Source organism: Trichomonas vaginalis, chromosome IV (genome assembly GCF_026262505.1).
Source record: "Trichomonas vaginalis G3 chromosome IV, whole genome shotgun sequence".
Classification (NCBI taxonomy): Eukaryota; Parabasalia; order Trichomonadida; family Trichomonadidae; genus Trichomonas; species Trichomonas vaginalis.
The window spans coordinates 12,714,049-12,732,665 of NC_067206.1; the positions used below are offsets into that span (position 1 = coordinate 12,714,049).

At 34.4% G+C, this 18,617-nt stretch overlaps 11 protein-coding genes and 3 pseudogenes across 14 annotated transcripts, besides 4 other annotated features; 9 read left to right on the forward strand and 5 right to left on the reverse strand.

The window, feature by feature from the left end:
- Positions 1-264: 264 nt before the first annotated feature.
- On the forward strand, positions 265-1,382 carry TVAGG3_0079640 (TBC domain-containing protein kinase-like protein family; the record flags this gene model as incomplete). The annotated part of the gene is made up of 1 exon (XM_001328906.1): positions 265-1,335. One exon carries the CDS (start codon positions 265-267, stop codon positions 1,333-1,335), a length of 1,071 nt encoding a protein of 356 aa, XP_001328941.1.
- Positions 1,383-2,954: 1,572 nt separating this feature from the next.
- Positions 2,955-3,412: a mobile genetic element.
- Positions 3,413-3,433: 21 nt separating this feature from the next.
- Positions 3,434-3,711: a mobile genetic element.
- Positions 3,712-4,439: 728 nt separating this feature from the next.
- Positions 4,440-5,541, forward strand: TVAGG3_0079670 (uncharacterized protein; the record flags this gene model as incomplete). The annotated part of the gene is made up of 1 exon (XM_051221986.1): positions 4,440-4,802. A coding segment is annotated over one exon (363 nt), but the record flags the coding sequence as incomplete, so codon positions are not given.
- A 398-nt stretch (positions 5,542-5,939) lies between these two features.
- Positions 5,940-6,072: a terminal%2Cinverted (terminal inverted repeat of Maverick-2 transposon ID:TVAGG3_0079680).
- Positions 5,940-18,617: part of a mobile genetic element that runs on past the window's edge.
- TVAGG3_0079690 (uncharacterized protein) lies at positions 6,073-6,507 on the forward strand (the record flags this gene model as incomplete). Its single annotated transcript, XM_001328908.1, has 1 exon — positions 6,073-6,507. One exon carries the CDS (start codon positions 6,073-6,075, stop codon positions 6,505-6,507), a length of 435 nt encoding a protein of 144 aa, XP_001328943.1.
- On the reverse strand, positions 6,653-6,898 carry TVAGG3_0079700 (protein of unknown function, DUF4107 family; the record flags this gene model as incomplete). Its single annotated transcript, XM_001328909.1, has 1 exon — positions 6,653-6,898. One exon carries the CDS (start codon positions 6,896-6,898, stop codon positions 6,653-6,655), a length of 246 nt encoding a protein of 81 aa, XP_001328944.1.
- On the reverse strand, positions 7,013-7,180 carry TVAGG3_0079710 (protein of unknown function, DUF4107 family; the record flags this gene model as incomplete). The annotated part of the gene is made up of 1 exon (XM_001328910.1): positions 7,013-7,180. The coding sequence occupies one exon, from the start codon at positions 7,178-7,180 to the stop codon at positions 7,013-7,015; it is 168 nt and encodes a 55-aa protein (XP_001328945.1).
- On the reverse strand, positions 7,406-8,336 carry TVAGG3_0079720 (annotated as a pseudogene). Its single transcript has one exon. A coding segment is annotated over exon 1 (931 nt).
- Positions 9,179-9,580, reverse strand: TVAGG3_0079730 (uncharacterized protein; the record flags this gene model as incomplete). The annotated part of the gene is made up of 1 exon (XM_001328912.1): positions 9,179-9,580. One exon carries the CDS (start codon positions 9,578-9,580, stop codon positions 9,179-9,181), a length of 402 nt encoding a protein of 133 aa, XP_001328947.1.
- TVAGG3_0079740 (uncharacterized protein) lies at positions 9,606-9,836 on the forward strand (the record flags this gene model as incomplete). The annotated part of the gene is made up of 1 exon (XM_051221987.1): positions 9,606-9,836. One exon carries the CDS (start codon positions 9,606-9,608, stop codon positions 9,834-9,836), a length of 231 nt encoding a protein of 76 aa, XP_051106973.1.
- TVAGG3_0079750 (uncharacterized protein) lies at positions 9,837-10,220 on the forward strand (the record flags this gene model as incomplete). The annotated part of the gene is made up of 1 exon (XM_051221988.1): positions 9,837-10,220. A coding segment is annotated over one exon (384 nt), but the record flags the coding sequence as incomplete, so codon positions are not given.
- On the reverse strand, positions 10,475-11,245 carry TVAGG3_0079760 (annotated as a pseudogene). Its single transcript has one exon. A coding segment is annotated over exon 1 (771 nt).
- Positions 11,263-14,439, forward strand: TVAGG3_0079770 (phage tail repeat-like family; the record flags this gene model as incomplete). Its single annotated transcript, XM_001328913.2, has 1 exon — positions 11,263-14,439. One exon carries the CDS (start codon positions 11,263-11,265, stop codon positions 14,437-14,439), a length of 3,177 nt encoding a protein of 1,058 aa, XP_001328948.2.
- TVAGG3_0079780 (integrase core domain containing protein family) lies at positions 14,480-15,565 on the forward strand (the record flags this gene model as incomplete). The annotated part of the gene is made up of 1 exon (XM_051221989.1): positions 14,480-15,565. The coding sequence occupies one exon, from the start codon at positions 14,480-14,482 to the stop codon at positions 15,563-15,565; it is 1,086 nt and encodes a 361-aa protein (XP_051106975.1).
- On the forward strand, positions 16,011-16,673 carry TVAGG3_0079790 (uncharacterized protein; the record flags this gene model as incomplete). The annotated part of the gene is made up of 1 exon (XM_051221990.1): positions 16,011-16,673. The coding sequence occupies one exon, from the start codon at positions 16,011-16,013 to the stop codon at positions 16,671-16,673; it is 663 nt and encodes a 220-aa protein (XP_051106976.1).
- TVAGG3_0079800 lies at positions 17,677-18,394 on the forward strand (annotated as a pseudogene). The gene has a single exon. A coding segment is annotated over exon 1 (718 nt).

An 18,617-nucleotide genomic window follows, 5' to 3' on the forward strand; every position in this document is an offset into this window, starting at 1 on the left:
TCGTTGAAATTGCCTATAAATTCATACATCTTCGATTTTTACAGTTTTTTGTATATCAAATAATTTAGAATTTTTTAATTTTAATCATAAATTTAGAGTTTTTGTTTTTAAATTTGATTTTTTTACATTTTAATTTTTTTTGAGCCAATGTACAAAAGCTGTTAATTTGATTGTATTTAGTGTTGTCTTTTAATTACAACTCTTCAAAATCGGGATTAGCAAACTATTTAACCTTTTTATTTTGAATCGATCAAAAATTTTTTTATGGAAACTCCAAGTTCTGAAGTATTAAAATCTGTAGAAAAAGAAATAAGTAAACTTCTAGAACCATTTGACAGTATGGAAGCAGTTGATAAGTTTTTGGAAGAAGAATCACTCAAAAAAGATCCAATTACACGTTTTCTTGCTTATCTACTTAAAACTCAAGTGATTTCGATTGACCAAAAGAAAAATGCCAAACAGTTAGTTGATTTAATACCAGAGTATATAAAAACTACAAAAGAATATTTTGGTGAAGATTTTGAGTCACCTTTACTTAAAATAGCGAAACGAGATCGTCCAACAGTCGAAGCTGATATCAAGAGAAGCTATTTCTTATTCGTTAACTCCTGCAAACATTATGATGTCAAGGATTACAAAAAATATCCAGACGGAAAGACAATTCCATCACGTGCACTAGCAACATTAGCAATATCTGATGATAAATTATCCTATACTCAAGGTTATGATCGCTATTTCTTCATATCTTACGCTCTTTCGCTGAAATTCTGCGAAAAAGTAGGTCTTGACTTTATTTTTGCTGAGGCATTAGCATATTACTTAACAAAACCACTCATTATCAACGCATCTTTTAATGATTTACTAGAAAATCCAGGAACATACGAAGGTTTCAGCTTATTAGATGAACAGATCAAAAAATACTGTCCGAATACATATAAAGTCCTATCCAAAGGACATCTGTCAGCATTTAATTACGCCATGCGCTGGAGATTGTTGTTTTTCTCAGATGAGCACGAAATTGATGGAGCTTTGTTAATCTGGGACTATTTCTTGCTCCACATGGATGACACAGATCAGTTCTTTGGCTATATTGGCGCTGCACATGTCCACCAAGTTGAAGTTGACGATGATTTCACCGCTGTTGAGAAACTTCAGAAATTTAGGGACTGGGATGAATGTAAAATCATTCAGGACACAAAATTAATGGCTGCAGGAAAGAGACTTCGCTCCAGAAACTCTGGAAGAAGAATATTCATGCTCGTTTCGATTATCGTCCTTCTATCAGCTGCAGCATATGTATACACAAAACGTTTTGATATTGTTAGTAAATTTTAACCAGTTTTTTAAAATTATTAGAATAAGGTTATTGTCCTAAAATTCAGTTATAGACACTTAGGAGAGCATTTAAACCATGATATTTTGGCATATGATAGAGAAACATCTTATAAACATTTTCAGTATGTTTTCCTATAAAATAACGATCTCACATGAAATTACTAAAATATCAAATTTTGATTTTCACTTTAAAGTTGGGAGAATACTCTACAGTGACAGGGTATACAATTTTAACCTTTGTTTTGATTATAAATAAAGTATTGATAGAGATATGAGTTGTACAGAATTATACACGTGTGTTTAATCACATATAAGTTGTGCAACAATAATGGTTAGATAGATAGTATATTAGGGAACTGTGATTTATGATCTAATTCAATAAGATGTAAATGATATCCAAATATATTAAATAAATGCGAATGTTCAAGATGTGGAATCAGTTAGTTAATTGTTGTATATAGATATTTTACTGTGATTAATGAATTTTTTAACAATTTAAAATTATCAAATTTCAAAATATGCGCAATGAGATAATTTGAGAGTATTTTGAGAACTGAAGACTTATGATTTAGTGTTTTTGAATAAGCACATCAATATAAAGATAGAAAATAAATTGAGATATAATTTTTTGAAGGTATTATAAGGGTGGAGGTAGTAGGATGAATTTTTAATGTTCTATACTTTCATGGCAAATAATTAAATAGAAGTAAAACTTTGTTTTAAGAATTGAAAATTTTAAATAAAAAAGGAATGTTAGTAATGCTAATTTATTTGATTCCGGGAGACACCCCGGTTATCAAATATATTTATTAGATCGGAAAATCTCTCACTTTTCGAAAAAATCGAAACTGCAAGGATCTCCGATTCTCGATATGATAATTTATTTGATTCCGGGGGACACCCCGGTTATCAAATATATTTATTAGATCGGAAAATCTCTCACTTTTCGAAAAAATCGAAACTGCAAGGATCTCCGATTCTCGATATGATAATTTATTTGATTCCGGGGGACATCCCGGTTATCAAATATATTTATTAGAATGGAAAATATCTCACTTTTCGAAATTTTTTAACAAAAATATGGCATTCTTAAATTATAGTTACATGTTATTTCACAATCATTATCATTAAAAAATTCAATTATTCAAGTTGTTTTGTCCCGACGGTTTTTACGGTTATAAAAATGGTTGCGAACTCAATCCATCAGCAAAATGTCGGTTGGGGTGCCCTTCTTGGCCTCCTGAGTACTCACCAAGATACCCCCAGCTCCCGCAAAACACCTCCCTTAGGTGAGCATTAACTGATGACATGAGTTAACAATTCTACAAAATCATCAAGCATGAAGGTTTATGATTTATAAATCAAAATCTCAGAAACTGCTTGACTTTGCAAGTTGCTGTCTTTACCGGTTACTCTGCTGCAATCTCTTTTCTGATTGCAGGCAGAGTTCTGCATCCTGAGGACTTTGCCTTGCAGATATGCTTGTAATCACTACGTGAGCAACTTGGTGTTGCAAGTTGCTGTCTTTACCGGTTAGCTTTTTTTGAAGTTTCTTCGCATCTTATATAAGCTCTAGATCAATATTTATCATCAGAATTTGCATCTCATAAAGCACGATATTAATCAAATAGGCAAATTTCATTCGGAGTCTCTCATTAAATGAGAAACTCCGAATGAGATTTGCTCTAAGGTAATGTACTTGTTATGCTTGGCCTAGAAGCAAGGAGGAAACATGTATATGGTTTGTTTATACTGAAGTTATCTGGAATTCTCTCAATTGAGGATTCAAATCCAGATAACAGCAGTATAAGTTAATATTGTTGTGCACCTCAGGTTGTTTATAGGCCCGAGAACGAGAAAAGAATTTATGGTGTGAATTGGCTCGATATATACCTACGCTCTGTAAAAAATACGTTATATTTTCTTTCATATGAGAAAAATGTTTTTCTTTTTTTATAATACTATGTGCTTTGTTACTTCATAAATTGTCTATTTTTCTTATTAAAACCTATTTTTTCCGTGTGATTCGGAATCTACGCATTCAAAAAATGCGTTTTCCGCTCTCAGAACGCGAAAATATGAACTACATGACGCGAGCGTAGGTATATATCGAGCCAATTCACACCATAAATTCTTTTCTCGTTCTCGGGCCTATAAACAACCTGAGGTGCACAACAATATTAACTTATACTGCTGTTATCTGGATTTGAATCCTCAATTGAGAGAATTCCAGATAACTTCAGTATAAACAAACCATATACATGTTTCCTCCTTGCTTCTAGGCCAAGCATAATAAGTACATTACCTTAGAGCAAATCTCATTAGGAGTTTCTCATTTAATGAGAGACTCCAAATGAAATTTGCCTATTTGATTAATATCGTGCTTTATGAGATGCAAATTCTGATGATAAATATTGATCTAGAGCTTATATAAGATGCGAAGAAACTTCAAAAAAAGCTAACCGGTAAAGACTGCAACTTGCAACACCAAGTTGCTCACGTAGTGATTACAAGCATATCTGCAAGGCAAAGTCCTCAGGATGCAGAACTCTGCCTGCAATCAGAAAAGAGATTGCTCCAAGGTTAACTATAGTTTGATATCGTAAAATTCACTTCAAAATGATGTTAACACATTTAAATTTATACGTTTAAATTCTATAGTTTATTTATAACTTCATTTTTCTTTGTTGCTCTACGAGCTATTCTCATTGCATGATGTGTTAGTGTGCCGGCCCTAACATGGAAGCCGTGAGATATTGTGCTCGGAGAATGGAAGCAAATAATCTATTTAGAAGATGAAATAACAACAATGATATGAGTGAAAATGAAATGATTAATGTCGATTGCATCATCCTTAGATTGATAACAATACAAACTGCTGCATTTCTCCAGATTCCACGCATTGTCAGATTTTCAAGAGATTCTTTAGTCAAATCATAAGCCAGTCATACAAAACCTAGAAGTTAGCATCATCCTTAGATTACTGACAATACAAACCCCTTTACTTATATTTTTTTAAAAAAAACTAAAAACGATATATTTCTCTCATATCGTTTTTGAAAATTGGTACCTAACAAACCTCGAACTCATGGCCCAACAAAAAAATGGATGAAGAACCAGATATACCCAATCTGGAATCCATTCCGCAACACACTGCAGAGAAACTCCTGCAACTAGGCAAACTTGTTCCAAGGCAAAAGTTAAATGCAGCAAATTTGTCAGACACTCAAGTATCTCTCCTAATGAGCCTCATTGAAGACAGCTTGGATCCAGCTAACAAAGGTCTCATAGAAATTCTCGCCAAGAGTACAAACGTTTGTCCTGCCACCTTATATAATTACCGTAAAAAATACGAACTTGACCCAGAATTTAACCCAAAGACGGCTGCATATTTGATCAATCGTGCTATCAGTGATCACGGTGAAGAACTGTTAGCCAATTACATCATCAAAGAATTCATCGAAAAAAAATTCTTCTTTAACACCCAAATGTGCAGAGTGCTTGTCAAGATGTTCATAAAGGCTTACCCTAACGAGATTCTCAGAAACGATTTTGTTGTTTCTGACCATTACCTTTCGAATTTCCGAGAGAGATGCGACCTGACCACTCGTGAAGCACATTGGCATCGTCGGCCAAAAGACATCGAAGAGATGAAGACTCGTATCGAAAGCTTTAAACAGACCAAAGCTCAACTTATGGAACTCTTCAAGGATGAATTGTGGAGAATCTGCAACGCAGATGAATCCTTTTACGGATGTGGAATCGCTCATGGACTGACATATGCAATAAAAGGCTCGGAAGGTGTTGACGTCCACATGAATCATAACGAGAAGAAAGGAATCACTATTATTGCCACAATCCAGGCAGACGGCAGTAAACTTCCACTCACATTTGTCTGCAAGGGTCTCACAGATGCATGCCATAAGCAGATTTACGACAACAGAGTCTTTTCCAATGAGTTGATTTTGTATTCCGAAACAGGTTGGGCCACAAAGGAGGTATTTCAAGAATATCTCAGATGGCTTAGAAAGTATTACAACGATCGTTATCGCGAGAATCCAAGTTACATTCAAAATGATAGAATCTACTTGTTTCTTGATACATATTCTAGCCACAGAAATGCAGAAACAAAGAAGCTTGCTAAAGACTTGAACATCACACTCGTCTTCATTCCAGTTGGATGCACCGATCTGTGCCAACCTCTTGGCATGCATGTCTTTGGCGCCTTCAAGAATATGGCAACGAGAACATGGTGGACTTACTATTCTATCAACACTTCCCTCGAGTGCACGCTGAAGTTGGCAGTGTATATTTTAATACATTGCTGGAATGCGCTGACTCCTGAGCTCATTGAGACTGCATTCAGTATGCACATCAAAGATCTTGAAGAAAATGAAAGCATCCAACCACGTATCTCTGACGAAGAGGCCTCAGACTTCATTGAACGGATTGACGAAGTGAAGGCTCAATTCACAGTAGGCGAGCTTCTTGGCCAAAACGCAGAAGAGGAAGACGCCCCTGATTTTGACCTCCTTCAAGAGTTCAGTGAGATCAATGAACGACGCCATAGGAGACAGGAAAATATTTACAAAACCTATTTCTTCAACCTTAAATATTTACAAAACCGTCTGACACATAAACGACTTCACTAACGAATTCACTAACGACTTCACTAACGAATTCACTACCATCCTCACTAAATAAAAAATAACCTTATTTTTATTTCATTACAAAGACATGTCCGACTACATTTACTATGACTCTTTCCCAGAACGTTTCCGTGAACTATTCAAAACTCAAGTAAAACTGAGAAACATGCATTTTAACAAAGACAGACCCATTGACGATGAAAGAAACCCTGAGTATATTACAATCCCTTATGATGCTAAATTTATTGCATACATTCCTTATGGACGTAGAGGAACGAAAACTATTTCAACAAAGACGAAAAATTATTTCTGGAGCGATGAAGAAAATTGCCTTATCTACATAAATACATACTTAAATAAAGCTACATATTGTACAAAAGAAGGTTGGACTGGATTTGAGCTCTACATATACGACGACGATGGAAACAGACGTTGTGTATACCCATACGATAATATGTACCATTGTTTTCATCAAGCATTAAACGAATACATAGTCAGTAAGGGTCTCATTCCTGTTGAGTAGATATGCTTTATTTTTGTTCCCACATTTATTTAAAAATTAATGATATCACCACCCTCACACGTATGAAAACATAGCACAAAAATAGATTTAGGTGAAGTGGTGAAATCTCACCTCTTTTTTCACCTGTTTTTTCACCCTGTTGAATTCATTGCTTTATAACTCTCTTCCTTGGTTTCTTTTTAGTTGCTTTCTTCACGTCTGTCTCCAACTTGACTGTCTTTCTTCTTCGTCCATAATGATACCAATTACTTCCACCAGTCAATGGGTCAAATGGTCGTTCATAAGGGTTTCCATACATTCCATAAGGTCCGTATGGATAAACCGCTGGTGGAGAAGAAACATTTTCTTTAGTTCCATCGACTCTATTTAAATGCATTGTTTCACCTTTCATCTGGTCATTAAAGTCTTTTGCGTGTTTTGCAAACTCATCGTCCTTTCCTAAAGCATTTTCTGACTCAGTCGCAACCAAATTGGATGCTTTATTTATGAGCCCTATTTTATTTAATCATAACTTCTTTGCAACCCAGCCTCCAATCTTTCCTTTATTTGCATCTAATGTCTTTGAAACCCTTCCTCCACTCATTTTATTTACTGCGTCATAAGCTCCAAGTGCTTTTGCTCCAAATGCTAATGCTTTTGTTCCCATTGCGCCTAAAGCTGCCCAAGCTACCATTTACCCCATATTAAAATCATCTCTCTTCAATATTATCTCATAAAAGTTCTCGTTACTGGAGAAAGTCAATGAAACATAAGCGTTCTCACAGGCTTCGCCCTCACCGCTTTGCGGTCTATCTAACTTCTTTCTTATCTCATCTATTCGCTTCAAAATGTCTGAACAATTGCTAACATCTTCTACAACAGTTATTTCATCATGAATGACCTTCAAGAACAAGCTCATTTAATATGCTATTAAAATCATTCAATAATGAGTCCATCCTTTCCATCTTTAGGTAGCACAACATCTTTCATTGAAGAAGGTTCGACAAGTCTTATGTTAAACTTACTGACAAAGTTTGTTATACTATAATGCTTCGGCGGCGAATACATGTAGTTTGAAAGACATAATATAGATTCTTCAGCAAATTCACTTATACTGGATTTTATAACAATGTTCTCACGAGACCAAATACCACCAATTGACAATCTTGTAAGCAATCCTGCTGAACCTTCTACTGTAAACGTCGATGGTAACATTCCACGAAGGTCATCTATTGACATCGTTGAGTCACTGTATTTAAATATTTTCTTAAAGCAATCGTCATTATCTAACCATGCAATAGCTTTGAAGTTTTCATTCGAATATACATCTGCTTCATTAAATGTAAAACCTGACTTCTTTGCAGAGATGACTTTAAAATCTATTGAGTTTGTTTCAAAATTATATGCTATGGTAACTTCTGAAGGTAATGGATGCCTTCCGCAGTCAGTTGTTCTCTCACTACCGTTTGAAGCTTTGTATTAAAAACTTTCATGTCATCTCCTGTATCTAAGTTCACATACACAGCAACAGGGAAACTATCTTGCTTCTTTGTTTCATCATTATATCTCAAAACATTAAAGTTCTTCAATAATATTGTTCTTCCTGCTGGAATACTTCGAACCTGTCTGATTTCAATAGCTTTCTCACCTCCTACATACTCTACCCAGTGTCTTGGATATTCATAAGTATACTGACTTTCTTGAATTTTGGTAGGTTTCATCATAACATGTTCATAGTATATCTTTATACTCTTGTCAGTTAGACTCGGTGCTATGTTCTGAATATTTCTGACTTGCATTTTTAATGGAGATAAAATGAAGCATTTAATACATGACGTAGATGAAGACATGAATGAAACAGAAAACTTAACTTCTCTCATTCTTCCTTTCAGTAAGGACTATGAGTTCTGTTCAAATGGTGTTTATTTCTATTGTGGAAAGATGGGTTCAGGTAAGACATTTAACCTCATTCGTCATATACTCATAACAGAACGTTTAGGAAACGACTCTTACTATGACCAAATCATTATATCAGCAACTTCAGACTCTATGGATTCAACAGCGAAAACATTTATGTCAAAAGTTCAAGCCTCTGTCGTTAAAGTTCCAGACAGTGAACTCATTGAATTTCTTCAACGTTACATTCGACGTAAGAGGAAATATTATGCCATCGTAGAGTTCATACAGTCAGGAATGCAAAAGACTTCTGAGGAGATGGAAAGAATTATTGACAAACACCACTTACGTCAATACTCAGGAGTTTACGATATGAAACGACTGACAAACTACATTCTATCAAAACTTTCAAAATACCCCTTCAAAAAGTATCCTTCAAACACTCTGCTCGTTTGTGACGACTTCGCTGGAAAAGGTTTAGTGTCAAAGCCTGACTCACCATTAGCTAACATCATTACTAAAGTCAGACATTACCACTTAACTGTAGCAATACTTATGCAAACATGGAGGTTTTTAGCTTTAAACATAAAACGTCTCATAACTGACTTCGTTATCTTTCAAGGTTTCTCACGCTATGATATTGAACTCATTTGGAAACAGTCAGGTATAACATTACCTTTTGAAGAAATTTGGGAAGCATATAAGTCTCTCATCTCTCCTCGTTCATACCTTGAGATTCATATCATGACTAATACCATTAAAGTCAAAAATATTCCATGGAACGACCAACATTGTTTTAAAGTTTAACCTTCAATTGACTGATGGTAAACAAATTCCATGCATCTCTGTCGCCATTTCTGTTAATATTTTTGCTGTCATTCATATCATCCACTTCCCCATCCGTTAGCTTTTGAGGATATGCGTTAGAATAGCTGTTCTTAAATGAAGGCTTTTCACCTTTGAGAGCATAAACTCTATAACTTTCTGCATACTTTATGTTTGAACCTCCTGAGCCATCATTGACATAAATTTTTATAGGCTTCCACCCTTTGTTCATGTTCCTGCTTCTTCCCTTAGCTCTTTTGTTCAGTAGTTCTACATCTTTATACGCAGCACCTGTCTCAGTGAATTCAACAATATTTTCATTCGTTAGCTTTACATTCAAACCCTTGTCGAGTATATTGTTCATTTCATACATATAAAAGGTTTTTATTCTATATGAAATGAGAAGCAAATCCATCTTAGTTGGTGCCGTTAATGTTCCAATTGAACCAACATCAAATGTTGACTCACGAACGACAAACAATATTGTCATAAAGAACTATAGTTCAGAGTGTTTGAAAGAAAAAGAACCAGAACTTAAGTCGGTGAATTTAAACACAGCTTCAAACGCTAACGCTACATCAGATGTTAAGTTAGAGTATCCACCACTGGACCAAATTCATTCAAGATAGGCCAACGACAACCCTTACACAAATGTTCAAACAAATCCTTCAGATAACGTAGACCATTACCTTCTTCAGTTATACCAAAGAATTTTACTCAAAGACGATAAGAAGCTTTTGGTAAATCTTATAAGCAAGAACCAAATAATTCTAACAAAGGAGGACCTTGAAAATGTTATATCACGAATAACAGGGAAACAATGTGTCATTGACTATCTCGACCCTGAAATCGAATGCTGTGGTCAAACGCCAATATTCATGAAAATAGGTAACATCCGCATCATTGAAACACCAGGAACTACAGGAGTTGAGTTTAAGTATAGATATTCGAACGAGTATACAAAACTATCTACTGACTATAAGCTTTGTTTGAAATATGTTTTAGTAAATTAAAGCAGTCAGGACCTTCGGTCTTGGCGCTTTGTGCCGTCAGTCAAAAAAATTTCAAGTTAGCAATTTGTAATATCTGTCCAAAACTTCTTCAACAGTATCGAACTCATCTTCATAATGCAAACCTAATCTTATTGACTTGGTGCGGTTTTCACTAACACAATATTTTTCTGTTCTCTTGACTGACATAACTAACTCATTTGTTTCATCAAACAGCAACAACCAAAGTTCATGACCTAATACATAACATTCATACTTTATATTTTTAGCTCTGAGTTCTCTTGTAAGCTGTTGCATTTAATATTTTCTAAAAAGTCAACTTCAACAGTCATTCGCACTGGTGCCTTCAGTTCTACAGGCTCTCCTTGAAAGTCAACAAGTCTGAATTGCATGTCTTTCAAATTATGAGGACTAATGCGAACCCATTTACCTAAATGAGTTGCTATGACAGGAACGTTTGGAATGAACATTGAATTTACTGCATAACAGAAGGATTTATATTCTACTGAACCTTTACTATTAACTCCTGAAATACCTGTGACATTAGCTATTTTTGACTCAATGTACAAACATTGCCATAACATACGTATGGAACAGATTTCATCTCAATCGTTTTGTCAACACTTTTCAAAGGAAATGTCATATGGTATGCTCGAAGCAATTGAACTCTATGACTCATTCGTGTTATCTTAAACTCCTTCGCATAACTGAACTTCAAAACTCCTGCAATAAGTTTAACATTCATTAAGTTTTCTTCGTTATCCTTGTTTATTGTAGTATTTATGAGAGCATTTAACACTCCAGCTAATGTTTCCATCTTATATTCTACATTATTGTGAAATCTTATTTCGTGCTTCTTTTCATCTATTTCAAGCTCCATGAAATCTGTTTCATCTGTTATGAACAAAAGTTGCGATAGTATTGAAGTCAACATCTGAATGCAAGCGCCTCATTCTGTAGACCTAAGTTTGTTTGTAGCTTTACTGTCCGTATTCGTTCGGGTCTGTACTTTGTAAATAGAACAACATTTTATTCTCATTAAAATATGAGTATAGCTGCATATGCGTATGAAGCTGACAGAGCTAAACGTTTATATTTTGGTCAATACTCTCTCACACTTACTGACAAATATATTGTTATTTCTGATGGAAATACTGAGAAATATATAACATGGAAGGACTATGAAAAGTTTGACCCTATTTTAACTCCATGTACTATGCCATTCATTGTAAATGGTGAAGTTGTCATGAAGAACGACACAACTGTTTATAGGTCTGTATATGAAGCTCTTGAAAGCATTCTTAACTTCAATCCTTCAGGGTTCGATACAAAAACAACTCCTTCGACAATGCCATTTATAGAAAATGGTGAAATTGTGTCAAAAAATAATGAAACAGTGTATAAGTCAGTGTATGAGGCGCTGAACTATATGCTTCATTTCAATCCTTCTGGTTTTGACCCACAAATAACTTCATGTACTATGCCATTCATTGTAAATGGTGAAATCGTCATGAAAGATAACACAACTGTCTCAAAGTCTGTTCGTGATATTTTAGACTACTTGCTTCATTTGGGTCCTACAGGATTTGACCCATATACAACTCAATGTCAAGTACCATTCATAAACGACTCAGCAGAAATAAAACTCAAAACGTCAACAGTAGATGAAGCAATTGCTGACTCATTGACAAAACTTCTTGATATAATAATGAGGTTCAATACATTCAAAACAACATATGAAACCTTTAAGAAAAATTATGACGATTTCTTTAAAATTACATACATCGAGCCTTCTGCTCCTCAAACACCAGACTATGCATGTCTTAAAATAAAGGCTGCATGGACACAAGTTAGAACACTGACTTTTGACGGAGATAATATCGTTAGAGGCGTTACATCTGGAGACACATTACTTACGAAAGAATACTTAAAAAGTCATATCAGTGATTTTGTGAAAGTAGAACAAAGTGAAGGAGGTAAGAGTTGGTTAGGGTGGTTGTTTAATTTATTTTCAGCAGGTGCAACAACTGCATCTCTTATAACCATGCAAAGTGAGATAGACACACTCTGGACTTTTCTTGGTGGCATAGATAGCATGAAGTTTTATGTTGAGTTTGCTAAATTACATGGAAATACAGGAAGTTTCTTTGACGGTCTCAAAAATTTATGGGGTAAAGTAACATATAATACAAAGAAACTAACTAACTGGGCACTCAAACGTAAAAATATGTTCGACGGACTTGCTTACAACCCTCGTCTCGGAATTATTGAACCAATTAATTTACATCCTTTAATGGCAGCAAGAGATTTAGATGAAGAAGGAGAAGGAGGACAAGTGGTTCAAACAATTGTTGAAAATCTACTGAATATATATCCTGATTTTGAAGAAGGTTTAACAGCAACAAACACAACAATTCGTGAAAACAGTATAGCGTTTAACACTGAAGATAATATTTTAGACTATATGTTCGTTGTCTTAGGTCAGTTAGCTAAGACAATAAAAGAGAAAGGTATTGACTCAGTCATAACAGTTGAAGATGTAATGTTAAGAAAGACTTTTGACTCATTGTTTCAAGAACCAAAAGAAGTAGTTAGTCTTTATGAAGTTTTGAACGCAATGCTGACAAAAATAAATGAAAGTGACACTGGTGACATAAGTGAAGCAAAAGTTGTTGAACTTCTTTCACAAAAAGCAGATAAAAACCATGTTCATTATATAAGTTCAGATGAACAGATTATAACGGACTACCATGGATATTTAACACAGGATGAAAAAGTGAAGACGGAAGATGTTAATGAAAGAAGATATAAATACATTCATGCTAAAGGTTATGACATAAGCTGTACTGTACAGTATGACACAGGTAAAGCACAAGAAGCATTTGGTTATAACGATGAAATTTATGCCTCTAGTTTCTTTGTTAACGGTGTATTAGTTGAACCAAGATTTACTTTGAGAGTTAAGGCAAAAATAACTTTTGAAGATGCTATTAAAAGTAAAGCCGACAAAGATGAACTTGACGCAACGAACAAAGTTTTGAAATCTCATAAACACAATATCTCCGATATAAATGAACTTCAAGCTACATTAAATAGTAAAGCTGACAAAGAACATACACATAAATCCTTCACTACTGTTAGAGCAGACGACATAATATTGAACTATACCCTTGGTTCAAGTGCACCTTTAGAGAATCCGAGTACAAGCGTAAAAGATACTCTTAACAATTTAGATAACAGTTGCAGGAATATCGAAGATCATGCCAGAAACTTTGAAGCATATGAACTACCAGCAATGTTAGATAAGAAAGCTGACAAGAACCATACACATAAATCCTTCACTACTGTTAGAGCAGACGACATAATATTGAACTATACCCTTGGTTCAAGTGCACCTTTAGAGAATCCGAGTACAAGCGTAAAAGATACACTAAACTCCTTAAATAGTAAATGTATGAACATTGAAGGTCATGTCAGAAACTTTGAAACATATGAACTACCAGCAATGTTAGATAAGAAAGCTGATAAAGAACATACACATAACTCCTTCTCAACTGTTGCTATAGAAAGTATTGAAGGAACGGTTGGCGGAACTGGTGGGGATGCATCATATTATAAACCTCCTAACTTTCCACAAGGTTTAACATCGAATGAAAACATAACAACGAAGAAAGACATTAGCTGTAAAAATGTTTATGTCATGGATGATGAAAATAATGTTAAATTCACTGCTCAAGATTTATATGATAAGAAAGCAGACAAAACAGAGCTTCAAACATTAAAGACTCAGATTCTTGAAACATTATATCCTATAGGCTCTATTTATACGTCAATGAACTCAACAAATTCAGCAACAGTTTTAGGTTTTGGTACGTGGAAGCAGATTGTAGATAAATTCTTATACTGTGCTAGATATTCAAAGCAAACAGGAGGTTCGAAGAAAATTAAAGAAGCAAACCTTCCACCGCACACTCATACAGGAACTACAAACTTTTCTGGCGACCATAGCCACTCATTAAGAGACCACCCATTATACAACTCAGAGTATGAAGCTGGCAATGATGTTTTATCTCCATCTTATAACAATTCAGCAAAAAAGATTTTTCGACAAACTGAACCGGGAGGTAATCATTCACACACTTTCACAACAAATCCAACAGGCTCGGGTGCAGATTATATGCCACCATTTGTGACGGTTTATGCATGGTACCGCGTTCAATGAACGCGCTTGAGCCTAGAATAAAATCTTTAACTTTACATAAATGAGCTTGAAAGAAGTATTCGAACAACATCCATGGAGGTCATTTAAGAAGTTCAATGAAGCTGCAAAGAGTTGGGGATTTACTAACAGAGCTGAAGTGAAAAGGTTCTTTGACAAAAATGTTGTACATCAAACAAAAATAAACCCTTACGACTACTTTTTACCAATTTACTCCAACACTCCTGACGCATACCAATTTGACACTCTCATTCAAAGCAGAAAAGGAGGACATAAACCATTCCTCATCTTCATTAATGTTAATACTCGTAAAGCATATGCATATCCAATGAAAAATAAAGGAACTCATGAAGTTTTAAGAGTTTTACAAAAGTTTGTAGCAGAACATAACCCAAGTACTTTAACATCAGACCAAGACAGTGCATACCTCAGCAATGAAATCACAGAATTTCTCATTAAGCATAACATAACTCACTACACTACTGAAGACCATAACCATAACATACTCGGCATCATAAACCGCTTCATAAGGACTCTCAGAGATTTAAATCAAGAGCGAGACTTTACCGAAGAAACAATGAAACATTTTCTCGAAGTATATAATTCCTCAACACATTCTACAACAGGACATACAACAAATTCAATGACACAACAACAAGAAGAAAAGTATATACAAAAGAAACGAAGCCAAACACAAAATATCAGAAATTCAACACAATTTACCCTCATTCCTGGTACAAAAGTTCGTGTAGTTCTTGACGACAAACCGTTGACAAAGAAACGTTTAAGGTTAAGTAGAAACTATTATATCGTAGACTCTACGCAAAGTAATGGATATCTTATAAAAGCTGCCGACGACTCTATTGCGTTTTACCCTCGTCACAAATTAGTCGAAAGTAGTAATGGCAAACTTGCTGAAACCATTGACGAAGCAAAGCGAGGAGTGGTTATTGAAATACTTGGCTATAACACAAACGATGACACTTATAAAGTAAGATATGAAGGAGGCGTTGAAGATGTTATACCATCTAAGAACTTGAGAGAGTCAAAGACAACACATCTGGGACCATTAGAGCGGGAGTACTGGAAAGACAAAAATATGCCAGAAAGAATAAGAAAATTCTTCTAAACTTTTTCATTAGATGTAAATCAGACAAAAATATGCCAGAAAGAATAAGAAAATTCTTCTAAACTTTTTCATTAGATGTAAATCAGACAAAAATATGCCAGAAAGAATAAGAAAATTCTTCTAAACTTTTTCATTAGATGTAAATCAGACAAAAATATGCCAGAAAGAATAAGAAAATTCTTCTAAACTTTTTCATTAGATGTAAATCAGACATGAACGAGAACAGTCATGATATCATTAATGGTACCATTTATTTTAACATAAAGACGCAAAGCGGCGGGGCATAGCCCATGAACAAAAATAATTTTTAGGGTAGATGGGTATATCTAACCTTATTTCTACCCTCATTTCTACCCTCATGAATTTTCATGAATTTCCTTAAGATAGAAAAAATAAAGTTAGTTTTATTTTTATTTATTTTTTTATTTTGTATGTAAGAACAGAAATGTCAGTCGAAGCAAAAACATTCACTAACAAATATAATGGCGAAACATTCACAAAAGGCACTTATAATGGTATTGAAGTCTTACGTAGAGACAAGGATGGTTACATTAATGCAACAAAGATGTGTCAGCAGTTTAGGAAAGACTTTAGAAAGTTGTTGGAAAATAAGTCCTGGGAAGAGTATTATAAGGCGTTTTGTGAAGAATATAACAACCGCCGGAATTCGGACTGTTGCTTTTTATACAAAATTCATGCAGGAATTCCTGATGAAATCAAACAGGTTAGAGGAACGTATGTAGACCCAAGACTTATAAACTATATAGCAATGTGGGCTTCTCCAAAATATTGCATAGCAGTTGGAAAAATTATGGACTCCATAGACAAGAAAGTTCATGAGAAGTTAGATGAAGAAGAACTCGAAGATACAGTAGAAAATACAAAACATTTGTTTGAAGAAGAAGTTAGAAAAATGCATGAAAAACAATTAGAACATGAACGTGAGATATGTTATGGTTATAGAGATTCTCCATACGAACTAGACCAATGGGAACAAGAAGATTTAAAGAGAGAATTTAGAGAATATGAACTCGCTAAGATAGCATTAGAAACTGCAGAAAAGAAGTTAAAAGTTTGGGGTCGTTTTGTACAAAAATATTGTGAGTAAATGAACTCATTATTTTTGCTGAATTCGTGAGATTCTGAGTAAAATGGCATATGGCATGTGTCAAACCGTTGAGTTTTCACAAAATTCCAAAAATAACGTTTACCATGTAAAACGGTTATAAATAATGAGGGTAGAATTCGTGGTAGAAATTAGGTTAGATATACCCATCTACCCTAAAAATTATTTTTGCTGAATTCAGCACAAAATTCTGAGTAAAATGACATATGGCACGTGTCAAACTGTTGAGTTTTCACAAATTTTAAAAATTGCTGCGGAAAGTTCGTCAAAAAAGTGAAGGTTCCCGATGGTTTCAAACCGCCATACTTTACATGAAGATAGTTTACAATGTCAACTAAATATCATGTACGATAGAAACGGTTATGTAAAGTTTACATTTTGTAAAGTTTTGTCCTGATTCAAGACAAGTCTTGTATTTTTTCAGAACAAGTCTTGTATTTTTTCAAGACAAATCTTGTCCTGAATCAGAACAAGACTTGCACTTTTTAGTCAGTTTTTCTTGTAAAGTTCTCAAATTTGAGAACAATTGTCCTGATTCAAGACAAGTCTTGTATTTTTTCAGAACAAGTCTTGTATTTTTTCAAGACAAATCTTGTCCTGATTCAAGACAAGTCTTGCACTTTTTCAGGAAATCCTATCGTCCAACTTTACAAATGTCACTTTTTCAACATGATTGCATTTTGGTCGAGGAACAACTTTCTCTCATTTTGTCGCTTTTTCTATCGTCGTGTTTGTCACTTTTCCCTCAGGGTGTGTGTCAGAAAATATCCAAAATCTTTATAGCCTCGTATCTCCTTCAATTCTTGACGGTTTGACATGTATGACACACCATTCAATTCAGAATTATGTGCTGAATCTTATGACCTTCATTTGTTCGTGACTTCTTTTCACATATGTAACCATGAATTTTTAACATTTCTTTAACACAGAAAATAAAGTTAGTTTTATTTTTATTTATTTTTTTATTTTGTATGTAAGAACAGAAATGTCAACATTAGAGAACACAACAACTGCTATCGTTCATGAAGCCATAAATGAAGAATACGAATACATACAATATAACAAACAACTTCGCCGCATTCGTTCGGTCAAAGATGACATGTACCAAATGCAAAGTATAATGAATGCTCTTCGTTCTACAAAGCAAGCATATCATTGGTTTGAAAACCAACAGACAAAAGAACTTTTAGAAGAATTTCCTCATATGATTGCTTCCCTCGGAAAACCGAGAGAAGAGATTCCGTACGAAAATCGCAAGAATTTGGCTCCTGGTTTGAAAGGTTATTATGTTCATAGACTTTTAGTAAATGCTGTAGCAATGTGGGCTTCACCTCGTTATGCTTGTTATATTTTCATGATGTTAGATGAACTATATAAAGCAGAACGTGAAGATGGAAAAGAAACTTCAAGCAAAAGATGAAGTCATTGAATCCAAAGACAAAAGCATACAGAAAAGAATACCGCGTTCAGTACCAAAAGGAAAGGAAAAGAGTTATAAGTATATGATTATACTGAAGAGTTGGAGAAAGAAGAAGATAGTGATGGTTATGTTGCATTTAGTCAGAAGAAACAACAAAGCTTTTACGACTTAGCTAATATATAAATCTGACAGAAACTGGTTCTATCGTGAAAACTTACCGATTTCAATGACACCGAATGAGCAAATAAAGGAAATTGTCAAAAATACTCTTCCTCAAACACACTATGACATCAAAGGTTGCACAATACTTACATTCAAAGAAGACTTAACATTACTGAAGGAAAAAATAACAGAATATTTCGATAACTTCAAAGAGGAAGAATAAAAAAATCTAAGCTAATTTTATTTTTTTATAAAATTTTATCTCATATGAAAGAACATGAATTTAGAATATTCGGAACTCATGACAGAAGAAGAGAACGAACAACATGTAAAAGATTATGCAA